This window comes from Anopheles ziemanni, chromosome 2 (assembly GCF_943734765.1).
Source record: "Anopheles ziemanni chromosome 2, idAnoZiCoDA_A2_x.2, whole genome shotgun sequence".
In the NCBI taxonomy this organism is placed as follows: domain Eukaryota; kingdom Metazoa; phylum Arthropoda; class Insecta; order Diptera; family Culicidae; genus Anopheles; species Anopheles ziemanni.
Genome location: NC_080705.1, coordinates 69,825,655 through 69,849,722, shown reverse-complemented (window position 1 = coordinate 69,849,722; position 24,068 = coordinate 69,825,655). Strand labels below are relative to the sequence as shown.

Sequence of the window (24,068 nt, the reverse complement as noted above, 5' to 3'; positions counted from 1 at the left end):
ATCTTCCAATCATTCCTTCCCAGGGTTTTGGCCCCACGGTAAGAAATAGGATTACGACTTTGCCCTTTGCCAATCCGGGACAATATTTTCTATTGGTTTATTTCACCACCGGATGCACCACCGAGGGCAGCCCTCGTACGTCATCGCCGTGCAGTTGCAGAAAGGAAATAACAACGCTTTCGGATGTGCTGTGAAATTTTATTATCCTCCCATCGCACGACGCTGACCTCGCTGACGCAAGAGGGGGAGAGTGGACGGATTGCGCGGGGAAGTAAAGTAGTTACCGATGTTAAAGTTCTAGTGAGCAATATTTTTCTAATTTTTTTTCTGTTTTTATTGTGGAGTAAAAAGACAAATGCCCGAAATTGGATTGATTCAATGTATGATATAATATTTTTAAATTTAATCTGTTTTAAAAGAGACTAGTGTTTAGAAGGAGTTGTTATCAAGAGTTAATCTTCTAGTTTTTATATAATGTACTCCACACTGTGAATTTATACAGTATATTCAAGTTACTAGAAGGTAGTTTTAGTTTCATTCATGCATTTTGATGTTATTCTTCAGTATTTGTTTTCTGTTTTGAATTGTTTTTTTTCCAAAATTTGTTTGTTTGTTTGTTTGTTTTGTTCGATTTTTAAGGCGCAAGATATTTTCTATATTTATTATGCTTTATTCATTATTTACAATATCTTTCTCGTTTATCTGGTGGTTTCTTGGTTGGCAACTTTATAATTATATTTAATCAGTTTTGAAAAAATTGTTAGATGCATCCTATATAAAATATTCTCTTAAGATTCATGTATAGCAAACGTTTTGGCGAAGAATTTCATTTTTCGTTTAATAATTTTGTTTATGATATTTAATACATATTTTTAAACCCCTCCATTTTCGTAAAGCGCAGGTGGTTGCTTCGAGAATCAATATCCAAATATTACTCGAATCGATCTCACTTAACAAGCACTCATGGAAGTAATTTCTACTTAGTACTAGAGCAAATTTGTTGCCCGTAATAAACACGCCTACCGCACGACTGTGCCGGTAGAGTGTCACTTCCAGCAGGGACGACTCGAGTACACCGAACCGTAGGGGATCGTGTTTCGGTCGGCGAAAATTCGGGCCCCAAACTTATCCGCTCCGTAGGGGATGATAAGAAAAGAATAAACAGATTCGATGAACTTGTGAGACTTTCCGTTCGCTTAAAGATTGTTCGAACCCAAGCCGTGGCTTGTGCAGGCTTTGACCCAGTTCCAGCGCCCGAGGGGTTGTTTTCTGCCTCCTTCTGCGCCACAACATAAGAGGAAAGTCATATCACCCCTCGGCGCTGGGCGCATATCTAAATAAACAAGTGGAAAGTGGAAAATGGTTTTCCACCGCTCGCCGCCTGCCCCTGCCGGCGTGGACTTCACGCGGAAGTGTCAACCTGTGCCTGGCGTCCGTCGCTACGCTCCGCTGGCGGCCCCGGACCCGAGCCGAGATGGCTTTTAGATTTTTGGCAATCGGTTCTCGCACGCCGCAAAAGGGAAAGGAGGGTGAACGGATGGTTCCTTCCTGACCGGTTCCAACAGCAGCACTCCCTACCCTGATTTACTTCGCTACCTGCTTCGTGCCACCCGTCGGTATGTGGTGCCCATCGGCGATGCCAAAGTTGCTCCTGGAAGAAGTTAAAACTGGCTGCCAAATGCCGGCCCGGTGCGCTTCGCTTTTGGCCTTTACAAATTCAATTCCATTTTATATCTCTGGCTTAAGCGCTGCCAGACCAAACGACGGCTCCGGGGGAGGGGGAAACTGGAAGCGGGAGCCAGAGTCTTGATGCCGGGAGCGTTGCGATGTTCTGGATTCCTTTGGAGTTTTGCTTTCTGGGTTTGTGCTCTGCTACTTCATTTTCTTCTGCTACTAGTTGTGTTTTTCGTTCGTTTTCCGAAAAGTGGCCCCTGGGATGAGGATTACATCCTTTCCACTCCAACGGAGCGCCGGTATCGTCTTTCTTGAGAATTTACCTTCTTTTGGCAACTCCATAACTTCCTGCCGCGTGGTTCCTCCCTTCGGGAGCTCCCTTTTGGGATGTGGTTTTTTTTCTTCAGGTCGCATACACTCACTCGGCGGGTAGGGAAAATTTCACGCCGAAGTTGTACTTCCTTCCCGTTTTTTTTTTGTTGCGCCACGCTGTGGAAAGCACAATGACCTCGTGCTGGGTTGGCCGTGTTTGGCGGAAGTAGAATTTTGGCTTGTGTGAGTACCGGTTTTTTTTTACGCTCGATACCGATGTGCTTCCGGTACAAGTTTTCATTCCTGAGTGTGCCGCTTACCGAATCCGAAGACCTCCGTCTGTCAACTCAACTCGGTTCTTTCCACCTGACAATAATAGAAACTGAATGGAAAAGGTTTTTTTTTTGGCTAACCCAAGACCTGGGAACCAGAATGGTGCCGAACCTACAAAGGAATAAATAATCCGATCCGCTGCATAGCTTGGGTGCGTTTGCGCTAGAGGAAGGACTCCCACAGATGGTTGACAAGTCCGTATGCTAATGCGGAGAGAAGTACAATTACTGCACTCCCGTTGGTTTTCGTGCCTCTTTTTTCACTTCTTTTGTCAGGGCTTTTCGGTGGGAAGATTTTTTTGGAAACGTTTTTCCCCACCCTTTGGTTAGTAGCTGAATTGGCTTCTCTACTCGCAGCAGGTTGAATTTTTTAAGCACTTCTATGATTGCTCGCTGACCGAAAACAGTTAAAGCCAGTTGGTGTAGTTCAGATGATTTTTGTTGAATTAAAAATTAAAAGGAAATACTTTCAGGAAGGATCGTTTAATTTGAAATTTGTTTGATTGATATTCCTTCACCAGAAAGTAGATGTTTCCTTTGAAAATTGAAACACACACAAACGGTTGTGAATAATTAAATAGTTTGTAGGCGGAAAAATGCGCCACACACATGCTGTTATCGTAGCTCCCTGAAATCTGTTGATGAAAAACAAATTCAACCCAAAAAGTTTCCAATTCCCACTTGTCTTCGTCGTCGTCGTCGCCATATTCCCAAAGCGTAGCCATCAAGATCGGTCGACACTTCACCGGAATCCATTAATTTCGCCCGAGTAAAGTGCATGTGTTTGAGTTTCGGTTAAGGACAAGCCGCTTTGTGGTCGGACCGTTTCGTTTCTCTGCGGAGACCCCGGTTTCCATCCCACGCGAACTGACGCGTTGCTAGAAGCCATACCTTTTAAAGCCTTTTTTTGGGTGGAATCAAAGCGATAAAATATTCACAACATTTTCCGGCTCAGGCGCATCCCACTAGTGTATGAAGAAAGTGAAAAAAACCCTAGCTACAGCCTCTAGCATTAATTACGCCACCGTCTGAGACAACACGTCCTCCGAAAAGGGCGAAACGGTGATCGGCTCAGATGGTGCGCGGGGGAAAAAGTTATGACGCATCACGGCGGTGGAAAGCTGCGGTGGCGAACAGTAAACGGGAGGTGGCGGCGCAAATATTAACCAGCGTGATTGCACAAACATTGCCAATATCAGTTCGTTGTAACGGCGGTGTAAGTGCGACCGAGGAGCGATGGTGCGAATATTTGTGCACGTTTGGAAAATTTTATCCTCCTCGCTTCACGTTTTTTTCCCCCAAATCCTGGGAAAGGACAACTGTCGGGCAGGCCCGAGTGCGTGTGGGTGTGCTGTGGTCACGCGTGTTTTCGGCACGCCAAAGCCAAGCGAAACGCGTACGTCAGCATGTTCAGCAAGGGGATAAAAAAGCTGAGCAAAAAAGTTTCGGCTAGATAAGCGAAGCAAAAATTGGCTCACATTTCCCCGCCGGGGGGCTTCACTTTTCCGGCGCGTGTGTGTTGTTGTTTGCAGCAAGGAGAATGTTACTTACTGCTATGAATTTGTTCCTCTTTAACGAGAGTTTTGTTCGGTAAAAGAATGTTTGAGGACAAAATCATTTCTAGCTAACAGAACTAGTTCAGCATAAGTTGTGACTTTTCAATTCTAAAAACAAAACTAATGCTAATCCTGCTTTCTTCCCATATTTCATATGTCTCAAGTTTTCGACTATTTATTTCATTCTTTAACATTTTATATTTTTATATTTCTGCCATACTTTTCTGAGCTGCTCTTGTTTTGATGCCCATTTTTGCACCGGTCAGCGCCCTTTCGGCCGCATTATGTGAACCCCATAAAAAAGCCACCCATTTAGCACATCCCCAATAGTTAACTTTAACATCTTTACTGCCTCGGGTCGCCACCGCCACCCGCCGCCCGTCTGAAGGTGCCACTAAATTACCCCTACCTTACCCAGAACTTACACCTAAACGAGTGGATCTGATCGTGAAGCGAAACCAAAGGAGAAAACAAAAAAAAAACAAACACGACCCTACGACCAGCGACGGAGGGACCATTTTTGCTATCGAGCGGATGTGACGCAGTGTAGTAAAATGCTCATCTTAACCGGCGGCCAAATTTCGGGCGAGAACCTGCACGAACAGCCGGGCCCCTCGGAATGTGTCTGCCTTCGGGACACCATGTGAGGCGATAAGGTTTTATTAAAGGGCGCAGAGTAAAAGATTCCTGCAGCACCCGAGACGAATGCAAAAAACCCCTTCACACACACACACACACACATATACACTGAAAGTTAATCCCCAAAGTCTTGAGGTATGTTTTCCCTTCCAACGTTCTACAGACAGTCGGAGTTCTCGGTGGGGATTTGCTGGTTGCAAATTTTTATCAACTTAAACAACGTTCTCTTTCGAGGTTTCCCTCGCCAGCCTGCGGCTGAATCGTTCTTGGCTTACGCTGTTTACCTTTCCACTTCTGCTGTAACTGTCTGGTTTTGGGTTTGCTTTTTAGATTTTCGGCATCGCAAGTGCAAATATACCGAGGGGATAACACATTTTTGCATTCCCTTTCAGCTGGACGAGATTAAAGGATACCCTTGCGTGGATTTTAAAGTCCATATGCTTTGAACATTCGCTGAATTGACACCGATATCAGTACAAGATCTTTTTAAACTTATTATTTTCAATAGTACAAGCGTGTTGATTTGATAAACTATTACAAAAATCTATCCTCTTTTTATGTCTAGTTCCCGTCCACATGCATCAGTCCTTTCTGACGTCGTTTGCGTAATGATTTACTAACTAAGCGCACGCATGACTTGCTCGGTGTACACACCATTTTGTGCCTGCGCTTCACTCGTCATGAATGAACCAACTTCAAAGGGGTTCGGCTCGGCTCGGCCCACGCCGTACGTCGCTCGGCAATTAAACATGTATGACCTGTTCGGTTTCATTCCGGCGCGCACAAACCGGCGCGCTGAATGATTGATGTGAGAAAAGTTGAGCACGGTGCTTGGGCCTTGATAAAGATGTAACATTATCACGAAAGCTACCCGGAAAACCCCGTCGTGACGTTCGCAGCCCGGAAAAGAAACCCGGGCCATTCCGGGCCGAGGCCGAGGGAATCTTATTCCCGGTTTGTGCCTTGACGGGGATTTTTGTTTTCACTCCGCCCCCTTTCACACGCCGCTAGGAACGCGCTTCCCCTCGGGCAAGGACTATCTTTACCTTTTGGGCCCGATAAATTACTTTCATTATCGGGGATTCTTGGAGGATTTCTTCCAACCACGTGGTGGAAGCGGAGTCGGAAACTCCGGAACGCAACGCGACACGCCGACGGTACGATCAAGTGTAAATAAGCATGACATTAAACGAGAGAAAGAAAGAGAGAGAAAGAGCCGAAGAAACACACAGGCAATGGCACCCGGAGGGATCGCAAAGGGCGGTGAAACAGAATTATGACCGTTGTGTGCGTCTTTCATCAGCAGTTCTCGTGTGCGGGATTGTTTTCCACCGGGACATCGAGAACGCACAGCTGGCTGACGGAGGGAATAGGGTCGGGAGCAGCCCCATGAACGATGGTGGTCTTTTTCCCCGGATGCCGATTTCTTGCATGTTCTGTCAACGATAATCTGATGATGTATGATATTTCCGTTTCGGGTTTTATGCTCCGTTGTTTTGCGCCATTTCGCAACGGGAATACAGCAGGGCCGGAAAAAACGATATTGGCGGGGAAAGAGGAGACAAAAAAAAAGCGTAAGAAAACACCCCAAACATCCGGACGGTGTGCGTGTGCCGTTCTGTTGCTGTTTTGGGGATTTGTATGTGTCCTCTTGCACGGGGTTTTTTTTCTACGGCGTTCAAATAGATTCCGTAACATCAGGCGCTTCGCTGCCATACTCGTTGAAATTCAATCTATGATTTCATTCCTACCCTCGATTGGGTGTGTTGGTGTGTTTCGGTTGTGTCATAATATGTTGAGGTGGATATAATAACGCCCACCAACCACAACAATAACACAATCACAGGTGGTACTTGTTTTTTAAATGGATAAGTTTTTATCCGATTACCGGTAGCAGATCAAACGTAAGCAAAGCATCAAACAATCACCGGGCATTATAAAACAAGCGATGAGATATGATTTTAATGAGGTGGCTCAGTTAAAGCGTTATGATACATAATTTATATCCCCACAATAGGAAATATATTACCATCGCAGGAATCAATTCTTAGTGAGTAGTAGTAAAGATCCTAATTTGAATGTTTTGAACTTCTTTTCATAAAGAACGGTCGAAAACATGGCGGCCTCATTTACTCTTTTTCCACAATTATTTTTTCAATGATATTGTCATGATTTTTGAAGAATATATATGCTTTCAGCATGTAAAAATCATTATTAATTAAACTACTGTACAAATACGTGTGATGTTTGTTGTTTTTAAACCATCACGTTACACTCACGCCTGCGAGGTATGCAATCGGTAACACACTTGTAAAACAGTTCGTGGAAAATCACTATTTGATTAATATTACCTGCGCGTTAAAAAATAATTTTATACTTTAAACGAATAATCTAATAGGTGAAAAAATACATTTGGACTTAATTGCATATGCTCATAACGCATATTTCCCGCCCCGGTGGTATCCGGCACAGTTCCGCATATTATGTTCGCCCCGGTGCGCCTAATGTGAGATATCGAGGGGGAAACAAATTAAAAAAAGGCAAAGAAGGATATTTTACACCACAGGGCGGAACAAAACCAACCACGTTCAAGATGAGCAAAAGGTGATAAATTGAATATCCTTCCACAATTTGCACTCTTATTATGCGAAGGCATTCGGCTAGAAAACTGGTACTTCCTCTCCCGCGTACCTCCCGCCGGCGCTCTCCTGCGCTCTCGCACGTGCTCTGTCCACAATTACCTATCATTCGGTGACGGGTACGACAACGACGACAACGACAACGCCGACTGCCGCTGGCCACCTCATTCATCATTCAGCCTCTTTTCGTCAGCTTCTGGCCGCCGGAAGAAGGGAGCCGAAAAAGGGGAAATCGGAGGGCGCCACCGGGACGGCGTGGGGATCGGGCGGCGGTTCGCACCCTCGTCACCGGTTTTCAACATTTTACAGACTCAAAACTCAATTAAATTAATTGTTTCCCAGGCGAATGGGAATATGCCACCGGCAATTTAATTTGCTTCTAAATGAATTTTCGTTCCAATGCACACTTCCCTCTTGTTACGTAACGCGTACGTGTATTTGTGTGTGTGTGTGTGTGTGTGTGGAATTGTGTATGCCTGTGGTGAGTGACTCGAGTGACAGACGTGGCAGAGCAATCGCAAAATGGGTCCTTTTTGCCCCGTGCCAGACACGAACACCACGCAATCCCCGGATGCGGCATTGAGATTGTCCCGGAATGCTCGAGGGAAGGGAAAGCAGAAGCGGTCAGTCTTTGTGGTTCGCAGACCGCTTCGCGTCAACATTACCCGTCAAGTGGGACTGTGTGAGTGTGTGTGTGCGTGGAGAGGGGGGTGGGTGTAGGACTCGTCCTTCCATACGTGCTTCCCGAAAACCGGTCGAACGTCGAGCGACAAAAACCCTTCGCACGAGCTTTTCCCTTTTCCGACTTCAACTCGGAAAAACTGCCCAAACGATGGCTTAGAATCGGACTTTTCCACGCGGGTCTATTCTTAATTAGATTTTGATTGATTACCGCAAGTCCATTTAAAACTTCACTCCTACGAAGCGTTACTGTGTTCGTCTTCCGTGCCGGATGGGAAGAAAACTTCGGTGAACACATTTGACAATCGAGTGTTCGTGTGGACGAAGAAAGGATTCCCATTTTTGGGGGCGGTTGGAAGAAATGATTCCGGATTCGAATGGTCTGGTGGCACGCAATGTAATTATCATCGATTCATCATCGTAATTTAGAGTATCTCTCGTGTCCCTTGCCACATCTTGCAGCATTCTTAAGGATTTCGAGTTATCTCTTAATAGCTTTTACATTATAAATAGGTTAAACTGTTTTCACAATCCAACTTCACGCTTTTGTTAACATTTTGAACATTGCCTTTTGCCTTCCCTTCCCAACATATTGCATTGGAGCGTCTTCGAAACACCTCCCAGAGCGTTTTCAATTAAAAACTAGCTAGACACAAGATTGGAACAAAAAAGTAATCAACCGGTTCACTAACCAAACCCCGGTTCTACCCGTCGGTCTTATCCAGTGTTCCTTAAATGTGGCAAAATTATGTTTCGCAACATTAACACTAAGCGATGGAAGAAGTTTTCCGAAGGCTCCTAATCGGAGTTCCCCTTTTATATGGAAAGTAAAAAACGATCTGGAAAAATATAGGATGAAAGTGATGTGCAGCGCAAAACAGCATCCAAGCTAAACAGGAACGAAAGAAAAAAAAAATGCCAAAGTGGTCGTGTGCTTTCAGCGTAACTTTTACTTTGACACAAAAATTGGGTAAAACCACGGACTTCTAGTCGGTATCATTCTTATTATTATCCTTCCCCAGCTTTGCCCTTTCCGTACCGTTTGATACCGATGCGTTACAGGGCTTTGGCAAGAACCGAACGGAACCGAAAGAAAACCACTGAAAATTTGAAATTATGTTTCCTGGAACGATTTTTACTGCTCCTTTTAGCGTGTTTTCCGTTCGACAGGCGGCTAAAGTGTCGCAAAAGTTTTCATTCATCGTTTATTTCTCGCTTTAGGGTTGTGTCGATGAGGGGATTCGGGTTTTTTGGTTATTGCTCTAGATTATATGGCGTGTGAGTAGTTGGTGTGCATGAAGGAAGTTGAACCGCATAAGCTGGCAGTTTAAGTGGTACTATACTGTGAGGGTAAGATGAGTGTTTTCCGGATTTTTATTACATAAATGAGCTATATAGCAAATTTTCAATCAAATATATTTTTTTAATAATAATAATCTAAACCTTCCTTAAACCGTCCCATTGTTCTTAGATTGCTTGTGTTTTCAAGTGATCTCGTTTATCATTAAACTTGAAATCCAAGTTTGTGTTTGTTATCGATCGTATAAACCTTTTTATGCTTCTTTTTATGCATTCAATTAACCTTTGTGATAAAGGTTTTTTTCTCACATCGGCCGTCATTTTGTTTGCCACTAGCATCCGCAGAGATGCATAGCTTCTGCATCTAACGGATCGCAACGGTAGCATTATCTATGTCAGTCCACTGATGGAAAACTTTTGCAGCTGGAAGATCCTGCAACGAGAAACAACGACATCAGTGTTTTTTCATCCTTCGTGACACGCAGCATTTACGTTTTTTCGTACAATCTTTGGAGAGTTTTTATTTTGCTCTTTTATTGTTCGAAACCCAGCTGGTCTCTTCTGTTGTTCATCTTGCCATTCGGCAGTCCTGAGCTGCACTCCTACCCTCTTCCCGGAGGTTTGCAAGCCGATTTTCCCTCCCACCTTTTTTTTCTGAGCCCTTGCGCACCGAACCGTACGTCGGTGCGGGAAAAGAATGAAAATTAATTGGATTTTTGTATTGAAATGCTCCCAACTTCAATTAAACTTTTTTAATAATTTCTGAAGAGTTCCTCACGCTCGCATCAGACTCAAACAGAAGATGATGCGCACCCGGCTGATGTGCTCGACGGTTCGTACCACGCCATGGCAGGCACAATTTCCGAACGACCGGGGGTTTTTTCCTCACTTGCAAGTGCAGCTCAACCTCGGCAAAGACCTCTGTCAGGCGATGTGCTCAAAATAAAACTGATGTGAGCACTGTGCCAGTGGAAATAATAAAAATTAAAAACTCCCGAAAGTAGAAAAACATTTATCGTTTGAGATGCCTTGCTTTAGTAATGGTAACAATAAAATTTCAAAGATACGAAACAATAAATTTTTGGGTTATACTCTAAGGCTTATCACTCATCAACGGTATTCTATAACAAAAGATAATAATATATCAACTTCGAACTGTTTGTTAAAAACTATGTGGTATATTTGACATTTTTGTCACTCGATTGTTATCTTTTATACCTTTTTTAAATATTAAATAAAATTAAATCACTCGTTTCAACACGAAACTTAAATAAAACAGCACGCTTTCCTTGTTACAAATAAATCATTCAACGGATTTGGAAAAATCCGTCATACTTTCGAGGTGACACATAGTCTCCCATGTACTAAGAGCAACCCCCCGGCGGCGGAAGCGGAGCCTCAAAACGGTAGTTGAAAATGAGAATATAATTACGATGCTTTTTAGTATTATCGCACATCCACGCTCGACGAAACTAACGGCGAAGACAGGAAGACCGGGCAGGGTTTACTAATGACTACATTGGGAACGCGAATGGAGACGCCCGGTGTTTCACGTCGAGAAACGAACAACCGTGAACCAGGGAGGTGGATGTTTTGGGTTGTGCTTGCTGGCGTGAACTGCCACAACAACAGTTTCAGCCAGCGCGTCATCAAATCGATTCCATCAGAGCCTGTCTGGTGCCGGAGGGGTGGCTCATTGGCCGGAAAGTGATAAAAATTTAAGACACCTCGTTAGCGGAAGAAGCGAGTCTCGGGGAAGGTGACGGGAGAGCATCTTACGTAACGGTGGAGGGAAAGGAATCATAAAACGACACGCAGAAGCACTCGGGCGTTGGGGAACGAAGGACAATTAATGGTATAATGTTTGGACGTGTGCGGATGCGTTTCTTGCGCCGCTTGGTAACGGTAACGGGACGTGTTTAACGGTTTATTTCTATTGATGCTTGCTACTACCACAGACGTAGCGGGGCCCTTATGGAGCCAGGTGGCTCGAATGGATATGGCTGCTCTCAACCTGGGCTCAGTTTACATAAAATGTTGGATAGTATGTGCGTGATTATTCTTTGTGTGGTTCGTCTTAGTAATGATTTCTTTATTGCCTTTTTTCATTCCAGGTAAGGTTCACGATTTCGATCAGCATAAGGACAACGTCAACCGAAATAACAATCACTTTATGCTTTAATTTAGTCGTTGGTAAATATAGACAAAATTGTACAAATCTTTATCTTTACCATTTTAAAATTCATTATGAATAATCAACGAAGAGCATCACCCAAACGAAACATTTAATTCACAACTATCCTCTATGGTTGCTCAGTCAACCAAATATAATATTCCATCCTGCTATAGGCTGCTATGCGGAAGTCAGCTTTTCCACGCTGTATTATGCTGGTGGTGATTTTGGTCTTTGCGGCACTTTTTTTTCTCTCCCGTCACACTTTGGCCGTAGTGTTTTTGTTTTTCTCTGCTCTCGATGGAAAATGGAAAAAATCGCCCCCTAAGTGTGATCCCGTGTAAACAGGATTTTCTAAAAACTCGGACGCCCGCATGCAGGCAGCTTCGAACCAAAACCCAGAAGTGAAGCGGACAGGATTCACCGACCGAAAAACAAAATAGGGGGAAAAAAATGGTGGTGACGAATTTGACCACTTCATTTACCCGTGGGTGACACTTTTCCGGTTAAAAAAACGGTCCGTAAATAGAGGAAATTTTCCATCGCCTGCAGCATTTTGGTTTTTCGAGAAGTTGTGCGTTTTCATTTTTACCTCCCACAAGCCCACCCACCGCTTGGGCATTTAAGTGTTGCTGATCGTCGCTTGGGTTCTTGGTAATAAGGTATCGAGAAAGGTTCCCAAACCGTTTCATTAACTGACCAACTGATGAAGGCAACTATCAAAGGATTTTCCAGTGCGGAGTTTTCACTTGCACCTATGTGGTTGTGAGGTATTTGTGGTTTTCTGTCCTTTTTATATTGTTAACGTTATTTTTTGGCTTCTGTTCTCAAAAGTGCTGTATTTTTGTTGAATAATTTATTATAAACCTAATTTAATTGTAACTGGGCTGCTTTGATCTGATAAAATATATCCTTCATGTACGGAACTCTATCTTCTATGGCTTGAAGCTGTATCACTTCTCAATTTTCATCACAATTGCCCACCAAATCCTTTTATTTGAACAAAACCAATCGCTCGATAGAAGAGGTTAACGCTCCAGTACTTCGGATTTTGTCCATTCAATGTCCATGCTGCTTGCATTGTTATTGGCACATATATTTTATCTCCCGCTGAAAGCGACTGGCATCCAATGCCAGGGACACTGGAAGCCATTTGGTGGAAAAGCGGATCCTGCGCTTGGCATGGAACGGAAAATTTAAGAGTCGCTGGACAATATTTCCCAGCAGAAAAAAAACCAACCGCTCGTGGGGCTTTTTCCTCCGGCTTTCCGATGTCAATAAGCTTCGCTAGCTTCTGCCTTACCTGGCACAAAGCCTCCGAATGCACGATCCCGGTGAAGAAGTAACGTCCGAATAGGCTTTCCCAGGCATTGGTTGACTTTGCGCTAGGCTCATCCCGCGAGCCGTGGACGGTTGTGCCTTCCGAACAGGTTTTCCATCTCGAGCGACCGTTTGTCACATTGTTTGCAGCTGACGTTGGCTCCGCTTGTTTACAACATTGGTCCTCGGATGCATCCTCCTTCGCTCGGGCATTGTGCTTCCCGACGAACGACTGTTTCACACAGTGTCCGCAGTCATTTGCAATCAATTTGGTTCTCTTTGTTGTAACGACTTTTTTTCCCGCCACACTACACCGCTTTTCAACTCGTACTTGATGGAGAAGGAACAAAACAACGTCCCCCGTTTGTCCGTCGTCCGGAAACATCATGTCGGAGTTAGGGTTGGGGGATAAAAAACGCTTTTCCTCCGCGCATACACTCTCACATGCAATGCCTTCCAATCGCGGAGAAAATAGAAAATATCGGAAAATTTTATTCATAATACTGCATCGTCCCCCCTACCGTCGATGGATGAATAATGGTGGTGACCACTGTTGCTCGCATCAGGACTTTCCCACGCAGCATCATCGTGCCGGGTTGAGCAGTCGATACAAATGGCACAACACAGACACAGTCCCACGTCCTCGATCGGAATCGTTGTCGTTCGGTGTTTGGTACTCAGTTTACCGAAGGAAAAAAAAGCTAAACCTCCGGGAAAATCCTCCCCCTTCCCCTTGTCAATGGTCAAAGAGTTGCCTCGAACAGCGAGAGGCTGGAAATCATTCCCCGGGAACGTCGGAAATGAAAATCAATCGATGAAAGGATACTCCGGATTTTGCTGCCGGTTTTTGTTTTGTCTGTTTCCCAGTTGTTGTTTTTGTGTTTGCCATCGGTGTCGCTTTTATTTTCCCGTGTCGGTCAATGGTTTCGGTTCGGTTTTCCGTGTTCCCAGGCTTAGCCCACCCGTATCCGTATCAATCCGAACCGACACACTTTTCGCCTGTCCGTCTGCGTCTTTGCTGTCTCGTCAGCACAATTTTCCACTGGCGTTTCCGTTCTTGATTTGAAAAATTTGTCCCCCTTTCCCCTGGTGCTGGTTAGGTGTAGTGTATGTGTGTATATTTGCTTCTCCGGTTGTGCTTGATGTTTTCGTTCGGAGAAGTTTGTCTTTTCCTACCGGCTTCCCCCGGGTAGAACGGTGGTGACACAGTTCGAAAAGATAGAAACGGAGCAAGACGCGGTACGAGCAAATAAAGAATCCCAGGCTCTTGGTTGATGGTTTGAGCAGCGAAATGTTGCCACTGTTGCAAAATAAACTGAATCGAAACTTTAATTTGTCCAACGAAAATATTTGCCAACTTCCCGCCTAACTGGCAAACATTCATCATCCGTTGCGCGCAGCGGGCTCCTCCTCAAGCACAAGACAACGATTTCTTTCGCGTTTCGGAGCCAAAAAGGAACTAAAAACAATCGGAGTTGTTGCGATGAGCAAGATTTGAGCAAAGTGACGGCGACGACAACCTTTAAGGCAATACACTTTTCCACGTTGCACGAATTAAACTCTATTTCAAATGTATAAACATCAATTCAAAATTCTGTTGCTCTAATCTAGTTTATGAGACAATCTTAATGTAGTTTATAAAAAAAAAATTAATCACCTCACCATCAGTGGATACATTTTTCAATAGATTGTGTTCAACTTTCTTCCATCACAACAACGATCATCTTTTATTCAGAAACGTTTGCTTTCTGCAATGAATTTCTCTGCCACTTTCTGCGCCAAGTTCTCACTTCAATGGGCATCTTGTTGATGAAAGACACTAGCTTAAAACGCAAGAAAAAAAAACATCCATCCACACCGAACCGAACAAGAAAACCTCGAAAAACTTTATTTAACGCTTCGCCGCATTCGAAGAGTTTGCGCCTTCGTTAGTGTGCGCCGTGTGCGGGTTGTTTTTCCGGGTGCCGGGCGGGAAACCGTTCGATTGGGAACCACATTCAGAGTGAGAAACTTAAACTGGCAAACGATCAGTATCGCGCAAGGAGCAAGGCGGCAGGGGCGGTGTGGGAAATGCTTCATTTGAAAATGCTCATTGTTGCCAAACGACGATTCGACTAACGTTTGCCGTCATTGTTCGGGATTTTTCTTGTTTTTCCCCGGACTGTGTGCCTTCACCTTCACCGTGCCGCGAGTTTGAGAGCCCGGCGTATTGAGCTTCCTAATTGAAGTATTTAAAACAAATAGTGCAGTACTTTGTCTATTCGTTTTTATTCATTTTGGAATACAGTTTTGTCGGAAGTTTTCCGGACAAGCGCTGAACCAAAGACGAAAGTCTTAGTTCGAACTAAGAAAAACTTGAGCACAATGCACACGAGAGTTATGAGGAAATGTTCTAAAATAGCAACCCATCTAATGAAGAAAGTGGATAGTCTTGTTTGGGATGGAATTGTTTTGTTTCTCGAGCGGGAAGAAATCCCGAAACCGAAATGAACCTTTTATTAGGAAAGTATGTCAGTTCTGTTCCAACGAAATAGGGTAGTGTTGTGCCCTATGAATCTTTTGCGGGATGCATCTTTCAGAAATCTTTCGAATCCTAAATGAATATTAACCAATCTTTCATTGATCTTTCATTTGCGTGGATTGACAAATCGATTTTTTTGCGACAAAAAAAGGAATCCCTTTACTCATGTTTTGCTCATCAGTTTTCGTCTGTTGTTAAATCTTTGAGGTTTAAGAATCTTTCGTAAAAAGATTTATGAATCTCTCAAACGCAAATAACCATTCCGAGTCATGAAACTGAATCTGAATCACACAACTCTTTAAGAAAGTCCCACTTAAAGCCTTCGTCTATCGCGTACCGAAAACGGTACGCTTGAATTGATGGCCATCAGAAGCATTGATGCCATGATCCTTAAATCAAATATATTATGCTGCTTAAGCCGTGGCATTATGCGCCAGACACAACACCGTGCATGTTTATGTTGTTAATAATGCTGAAAGGTGATCAAAAGCGAGGTGGGTTCCAGTGTGATCCGGAACAAATCACTGGCAGGACGAAAGCCTGTTTCAAGACCAGGCCAGTACTTCGAACATCGATACACCCGGAGCGGTGCGAATTGTTCGTACGCCGTACTGGTCCCTCTGTTCGCGGAATGGCCATCGCAGCAGCATCCTCCTGCTGGGTGGATGGCCTCGAACGGTGGCAAACTGCTGCGAATAGCTAGTAAACCACAGAGGATTTCCTTCCGGGCGCAATCAGAGTGCGCCTTTTTGATTGAGTAAATTTAATTAAATCTTCCACTTCATTTAACGCTACTTTAAACAAGGCCTTCTTCGGCCGTCTGGCGGGAGTGGTCGAGAGCACTCCAGCCATGGTGCCTGGTGAAGTCGGAGTGCAGACGAGTCATTCGTTGCCGAGCGCTCGTCGAGATTGCTCAGGTGCACGCACCTAATGTAGACGTAATAAGATGGTGGAAATAATGGCACCATCTGTTGGTACCCGGTATCGCCTTGCGCCATCCAAGATTTAGACCGGCACCGAACGAAATCACTTCGAAACACAAGGCTCCCTCCCCCCACCGCTGGGATTCCCTGGTGCCTCCCTAAATTGCTAAATAGATTTCATTCATCCCACTTCCACCGTGTTCGGTGTCCGTGGCTCCGGCAACCGGAACAAAAGGGGCAAGGATCTTGAGGATAGAAATCAACCACTGTCGGGGCACTCTTGAGAGCCCCGATTACAGCCAGGTCGGAGGAAAACGAAAGGAAAATCGGCAGCGAAACACACGCGCTCCCTCCGATGGTGAAACGAACGAACACAAATTCACGACCCCTTGTTTCTCGACCGCGGGGACGCTGGGCTTTAAATAATAAATGAGGTTTTCGATTGAACAAATTCATTCGACGGACTGAACGAGAAAAGCAACAGCGCAAGGAGATGAACAACCTCCAAGTCACAACCGGCGCTGACCGCGCCGAACCGATGATGACAAAATTTAATTTCCCAAGACGGTTCGGGGCAAACTTTTCGCAAAACGAAAAAAACTCCCCCGAATGAAATCCTCCGTGACCAGTGGAGCGGATTTTATTGATAACTTAATGATGGGACGGAGAAAGGAGGTTTTTCTTATGTCCCAAATGTCTGATTCTTCGACGTTTGTATTAGATACCTAAACGTAAGAAATAAATCCCTTCAACACGAGATGCTTGAAAGCAAAGAGTAAAGTTGACTTTTCCCATATGTGGCAAATTATGCTGGAGGATTTTTCATGACTTCAAAGACTACACAGAAAAGTTTGTAGGAAAGGCAAACGACATTGAAATAGATCAACCCCTTTTGGAATTAGATATTGTTTGTTATGAGAATGTGTTGTATATGTAGTACTGAAGAAAACTTACAAACCCATAAATGTTGCCAACAATTATGTTAAGACGTTAACTTTTGGCTTTAAACATCGCTCTTGTTCAATGAGATACTTCAATTCTGAAGTCCATTGCTTTAAATTGGCGAGATTATAAGTTGAATGGACTGCCTTTTGAGGTAAAGCAGGTTCAATAACAAATCCCATTCAAACTGTGATAAGAAAGTTTATCCATTTCCATTCAATGACCAACGGACTTCCGCTAGGTGAGGTGAGTGAAGTTATTTGTTTTCGTTTGTTTTCGTCGAAAAAGTTTTCCAGTCCGTGCAAGTGTACTCGTAAGGAGCATTGGTAATCGTTATAAATGGTTTCTTCAATTTGGCCGGAAGTTAAAATTCCTTTTCTTTACCCTTTCGCGTTTTTCACTTCGGTTGAAATTATTTTTATTTTCATGTTAAATGTTATGCAAAGTGTGATGCAAGTAAATATTTATTTTCGAATCCACTCACCGTTTGCTAACAATCTAGGGCATCCTGCACCCAATCGGGACACAAATAAAATCTCTCGGTTTACATCCTACATTTCAAGACCTCATCTGCATTTTATGCACCACATTTCGTCCTTAAATTACGCCCTTCGCTCCCAGCACGTTCCCCGTTGGGTGTTTCCTCTCTTCGATGCATGGCGCATTCGTAGAATTCGGAAGACTGATCTGCACCGTCCGGGATGGTTAGCGAACTGCAGCGGAAACGTGTGCCCCTTTCCACGGGGCATTAGAAAATAACACTGGAGGGACAGTTTGGGTCGTGTCCAAAGAACGTGACAAACATTACCCAAACAAACGTGCCTGGTGTTCGCGTTTGAGGATGGCACGGGCAGAAGGTTTGAGGTAGCACAAGACCGTTGTGGTGGTGGCGGTGGTGAAAGTTTACACTCTCATGAAAACTCCTTTTCTTAGCTCTCACCCACAACTGAGCCGGCTCGTAGAAAGTGCACACAAAATTCTTCATATAAGGCAAAGGTACGAAATAAAAATGTCTGCTGCAGATTTGAATTTTGGAGCGCTGGAAGGGAAAGAACTTCCAGTTTTGCCGGGTTTTTTTATTGGCCAACATCTGCATGCGCTACACAAATACACGGAGCCGAGGTTTACCACACAGGGTGCGAAGTAAAAGTTCCGCGTTCAGCGTCTCTTTTCCCTCCCGCACCCCTATCCCCGTCCAAAAACGTGTCAGGGAATATTTCATTCACACCTCCTGCTGACTTTTCCAGATGAATGCTAGCTTTCGGCGTGTATTTGTGGGCATGGATGTGTGTGTGTGTTCGAGCTGGTGATGTTTGCGTGCTGTGCATCCATTCTTGCACTGTTTTATTGCATTTTCTGGTTATCCTCACGCCCGTCGGATAACGCAGTCCCTCCCCATCCCCGTGGGGTTCCAGGCATGGAAAAGCGGTCGACCGGAACGTACGAGTCGTGAATTTTCAGCCACCTTCGTGGTGGGCGACCACTATCCTTTTTCCGCTGCTCGGCTCGTTGAGCACACGGACGCGCCGCTGTCGTAATTCGTTTAGCAACATAGTTGTGCACTTAAAAAAAAGGTACTGCTGCTGCCTGGATGTATAACTTTCCCGGGGTTCTCTCCCCCCCACGTCAAACCAACGAGGAACCAGCTGGAGAGAGTCAAACCTCAGCCTCGACGGGTTGTAGGACCCGCCGATAAAACCTTCATCCTGTGCATGTACGTATGTGTGTGCGGATACCGTGAAGCGGAAGTAAAAACTAAAATGGCTGCGATCCTCCGGCGACCGCAAGGTGCGAAGAAGCATTTTGCAGAAGAAAATGGTTCTCGCCCATTCCTGGAAATCACATTTTTCCATTTCCCACCTCGGCTTCTGGTGAAGTCGAACCAAGTGTGATGGTAAGAGTGTTTTAGCAGTGATGAAGTGTTTGTTGAAAATAAAATTCCCTAGCGAAAGCGAAGGTTGAAGTGGATGGTTTGAATGTACGTTAAGTTAATTTGTGTGTGCCAACTTTTTTTTGTTCATTTGTATACTATAATATACATTCTCATGGCTGTTGTGTTTTGGTTTAAAAATTGAAGTAAAAAATGGATGGAAATTTTTTAGGACAACACGACCTGTTGAAAAATTTCCTCCCAAAATGAGCCCCATTGTTAAGCACCGTCTGATGGTCCCTAATTTCCCATTAGCGGCCCAAGCACCCAAGCATTAATGTGTGCAGTTTTATGAAATAAACCTTACCTCTAATTGTAGCACGTCGGGATGGACTCTCGGGCCGCTTGGGAGCATAATGAATGTTAATTTTTCATTTCGCTCTCGGGTGGGCCGGAAAAGCAGCCCATTCCAAACCCCCCCCAACCCCCTCTCCAAGAGGATTATGTGGAGTGTGCAACTGTAACGACCCGCACTTCACGTGTAGACGGCGAGATAACTCGTCGGGAGTGTTGTTCCAGAAGGGTTTTGCACACTTTTAGCACGAATAGGGTAAATAAGTAAGGATGCACTTTATTAACGTGGTTTTGGCGTTCAGCTTTCCGGGCATAGTTTATGTCGGTTCGTTTGGCTTCGTCTACTTTCCGTTGCTGCTGGTTGTACTTCTCGGAGGTGACCACCAAACGCCAGGACATCCCCACAATTAATCACATGTTGGGAGAAGTTAAAAAATTAGAATAAGGGTACTTTTAGGGATAAACAAGTGAATAACCAAGCTCCTCACAGAAAAACTATGGAGGGAGGGAGAGCGAAAAAGCGAACAAAAATTCCTTCCAGTTTTCCGGATGGCATTCTGGGTTGTCGTGACAAATGATCGCACTCCTTTGGCCATAACCTGACCGACACTCATGGTTTGACACCGTGTCCGGTTCTACTACATTAAGTACCTGGTCGGTGTTCGCTCTTGCGTAAATCACCGGTCAATTCGCGTACTCATAATGATTTTCCGAATTATTGTGGATTGAACATCCTCCATCCTGATTGTTTTTCGTCCCTTTCGCTTCGGGGGGCCGATTGTAATCCGTCCAACAAAAAAGAAAAAGGCAATCCCTTCGGCAGACCATAACAAATGCATCGCGCAATGCGACGCCATTCAGGCCGGCTCCAGGCGGGTTTTTTCCTTCCTCTTTTGTATTTTAACCCGACTCTCCCGAAAGTCAAATATCTGCGCTGCGCGAGAGGTCTGGCACAGTCCCATTTCTCATTTTCCGACCGTCCGCCGTATTTATGCGGCGATATTGAATTATTACACTTTAACAGCATTATTTTGCGGTTTATAGCGTACGGGCATTTTTATTGTCCCCTTTCCCCGGTGGCCTGAAGGGGCCAAGAAGGGTGGTAGGGAAATAAACTGCGGATAATACTGTACCTCTGTGCGTATGTGTATGAATGGCCGGGTATGGAGAAAATGGGTTCCAATTTTTCGGGCATCAATTAAAAGCAATTTCGTATAATAAATTTGGGATTATTGTCTCACTTTGGCGGCTAGCAGACGCACACACACACACACACGTAGTCAGGGAGGAAAACGGGAAAAGTTATGAGAGGGAAAAAAAGAGGTAAGCCGATCGAATTAACGGCTTACCATTTGTAATTCGCGAGCGAGCGGATCAAAGCATCGACCGTGGGACGCGCTGGGATGCATTCTCGAAACGCCCTTGGGATGCAGATGACGCGAGGTGCAGTGCGGTAAATGCAGTGTCTGGGGGCCGGAGCAGCACCGTGGCGACCATAAATCAGCGCCGTATTGATTCTAATCGTATCGAGTCATGCTATTTGCCAGCTGCCACGAACTGGCATATGATTAACTGTTTTGGGCCGCTCCCTGCGTTCGTCCCACTATTTGCTACAAAGTTAGGAGTTGATCAATAGGCTTAAAGTGGAACATAGTGTCCAGTCTGGTGGAAAATATTCTAAGATATACATATTTGATAGTTTTCCGTTCGATTGTGAGAAATCAAAAATACCAATGAAATTTGTTTGACAACTTGAGCAACTGACAGCTCTACAAGGACTCAATAGTATAAAACCATTTAAAATGATCGTTTGACAAAATAAACACCGTCGTTTTATGGGATTTAAGTTCACTCGCATGGTTCACAATGCTAAATGAGTATTATCATTAGTTTTAGTGTTGAAATAATAAAGCTCATTTACAATTAAGTTTGTTTACTCGATCATTTGTTTACTCGATTGTCGGTTGACAGTTTACGTTAATTTGTTGTGAGTCGTGTGAACGCATGATGCGTTCGAAAACTTTCATTCCACTGAAATGAAGACGATCGAAAGTTTCTGATGAACGAAAGCTGCTGTCATCTATTTGCATCTTTACTTTAAACTGTAAAATGGAATGTCGGAATATTTTTTATAAAAATGAGTTGTAAGAATGGGAAGGTTTAGATCCGTTATTGGTATGTAGTTTATAATATTTTAAATAAGTTAATAATCATACAGTTGCGATCTTGTTACGTAATTTTCTTGTGTAACTATCCGCTTTTACTTCTTTGTATTACAGTTGTTCGTGCAACTCCGTTTGTAAGAAATATCGTTTTATTTACTTGTATGATTATTTTCTTTTTTTAAATCACCGAAGCTATTAGAAATAAATATTACAGTTTTTCATTTATTTTTTAATTATTTTCTTTAATCGAAAATCAACGAAGCAATCAGAAATAAGTCATTTAGAAAATCGTTCGAAACTATTTATTTTATCATTTTAAATCACGTGTATAATTGCTGAACAAGTAGCATATGATGACGGTATGGTGGCAGTGAAGAAGTAGCTCCTCTTCAGCTACGCTCCTCAACCCTTAGGGACACAACTTCCGCGTTCCTTCCCCTCCCCCTCAATTTTTTCACCCTAGCCGAGGGTGGCCCTTAGCCGCGCAATCTGGGCATCGAGGGCAGCCAGATTGAACTCGGGATCCCTTGGCGGGTTGGCGCGGATCTGCTCGAGCCCCTTCAGCACGTGGTCCGGTACTGGCGGTTCAACCGGCAGATGGGCGCCCTGCGGCTGGAACCCGTACGTGTCGGCGTTGTAGGCCACGCGGTACAGCACTCCGTCCGGTCCGGTGTACGAGTACTCGCCGACCGAGTTTGCACCGTCGTAGCTGGTCTGCTGCGCCGAGATGCCGTTGCTCGTCTCGTAGCGATAGTTGTAGGCCCCGCTCGGGTCGTGGTTGTGCTCCTGCGCCAGAATCACCGCCTGCGACTCGGCCGTACCGACCAGCGGCACTCCCAGCCGCTTCTGAGGCGCCCCCAGGGTGCACGCCACCAACGCAGCCAGGGTAATCTAGGTAAGGTAGAAACACAAACACCCGAGGAAAGGTGAGCATGACGCATTATGACACTCCCGGAACGCCCTCAAGCAAGCGGTTTGGTACCACCTCCTCCACTCCGCACAACACTCACCAACTTGCTGAACATCTTCACAAATCACAGTCAACACGCGGACGGGTTTTCGATTGGTTAGCGACGGCAGAACAAGCTAGCGACTGACTGATACTGTTCCCTGCACTTGTCGATTCTTTTATACGCGGCGGCACCCGGGCCGTCCGACGTTCCGTTGGAGGTGGATCACCGCGTTACCAAATTATCCGACCTCCGTCGGTGGTGCACCTGAGGCTTCGTGCGAAGCTGCTCGGCTCAACCTTTGCCGGGCTCGCGCAGAGGATGATGATGAATTTTATTCATCATGCGATCTATCAGCTGGTGGACTGCTTTCCTAGCGCTGGTCCACGCACAGTGGGACACAGTGGAAGATTTGCCGAAAAAAATTACCCTATGGTAACAATTTGTTTTGATTTCTTCTTTTCTCCCATTGTTCGTTAGCGGTGTATGAAATGTTATGAACATTTATAAACTTTTTTTCTAAATACAGCTCGTTCTATCATAATAAAAAACGTTTCGGGAATGTTCTGTGAAGAAGGGCTAGAGAAAAAATATTAAATTCTTAGCTCTTTATTTGAGGGTTATGTCTTAATTTAATAGTTACAATAATGTCATATTTAAAATGATATCCCCAGGTTGCATAAACCCTGCAGTATAACTTTGGTGAATACACCTTGTGTTAGTAAAACTGAGTTGTTATTTTAAAAGTTAGATGGTTTTATAAAAAAAAATAGTGATCAAACAAATCTTCAACAACATCTGCAGTAATTGAACTTAATGTGTGGAAAGTTTCAGAATACGGTTCAGTATAGAGTTGTGTAATTCTGATTCAGATTCATGAATCCGAATGATTCTTTGCGTTTTAGAGATTCATGAATCTTTTATTGAGAGATTCATAAAACCCAAAGATACATCATATGATGAGAAGTGATGGGTAGAAGGACCCCCTTTTTGTTTTGGTCGTATGATCCACGCCAATGAAAGATTCATGAAGATCCATTAAGGTTTTGAATGATTCATAAACGGTTGAAGATTTGAATCCTTAAAGATTCATGAATCTTTCTGAATTAATCTCAGGTGAAAGATTCATAAAGCACAACACTAGTGCAGTATTGGTCAAGTTTTTTGTGTACTCAAAACTCCACTCATAAAATAGATAAAATATGATTATGACACATCTATTAATAGTCCATAGCTGCCAAACGTGTGATCCATAATTTTCATCAGAATATGTCCTAGTGTTAACGTTAATCACGTGGCTTCATAAATTTCAGCATAACAAAAACTCTCCAACCCTCAATCGAATTTCAAAGTTCAACTTGCTCAGCCATAAAAGGGATCTGAACTTTTCAAACGACCTTCAGCGATTTTCAGTTGGCCCACTGTGCGAGCAGGCCGTCTAGTGTTTTGGGGGTCGTTTGGGCTTGGTTCCCTCCGGTGGAGCTCGAGCTGGAAGCTCGCAATACGAGACACCTTCGGATCGAATTCAAGCCATGCACCTACGGCGTCATCAGCGTGGCAAATTAGTCGATTAAATGTCACTCGCGTAAACACGCAATTTGCTCATGAGCGCGATCACAGCCCCCAGCTGCCGGTTGATGTTTTTCCTTCTGTTATTTTTTTTTTCTTTTCTGTGGTGAGCTTCAACCAGAAGATTCACCGGGTTGATTATTGGACTC

General features: G+C 44.3%; 2 protein-coding genes across 2 annotated transcripts in view; one reads left to right on the top strand and one right to left on the bottom strand.

The window, feature by feature from the left end:
* The window catches only part of LOC131282248 (Krueppel-like factor 7), a 239,345-nt gene that overhangs the window by 128,519 nt on the left and 86,758 nt on the right, over window positions 1–24,068 (top strand). The gene's annotated exons all lie outside the window — the stretch shown is intronic.
* Window positions 21,860–22,425, bottom strand: LOC131282249 (cuticle protein CP14.6-like). The gene is made up of 2 exons (XM_058311661.1): window positions 22,411–22,425; window positions 21,860–22,291 (listed from the first exon to the last, which is right to left on the bottom strand). The coding sequence occupies exons 1-2, from the start codon at window positions 22,423–22,425 to the stop codon at window positions 21,860–21,862; spliced, it is 447 nt and encodes a 148-aa protein (XP_058167644.1).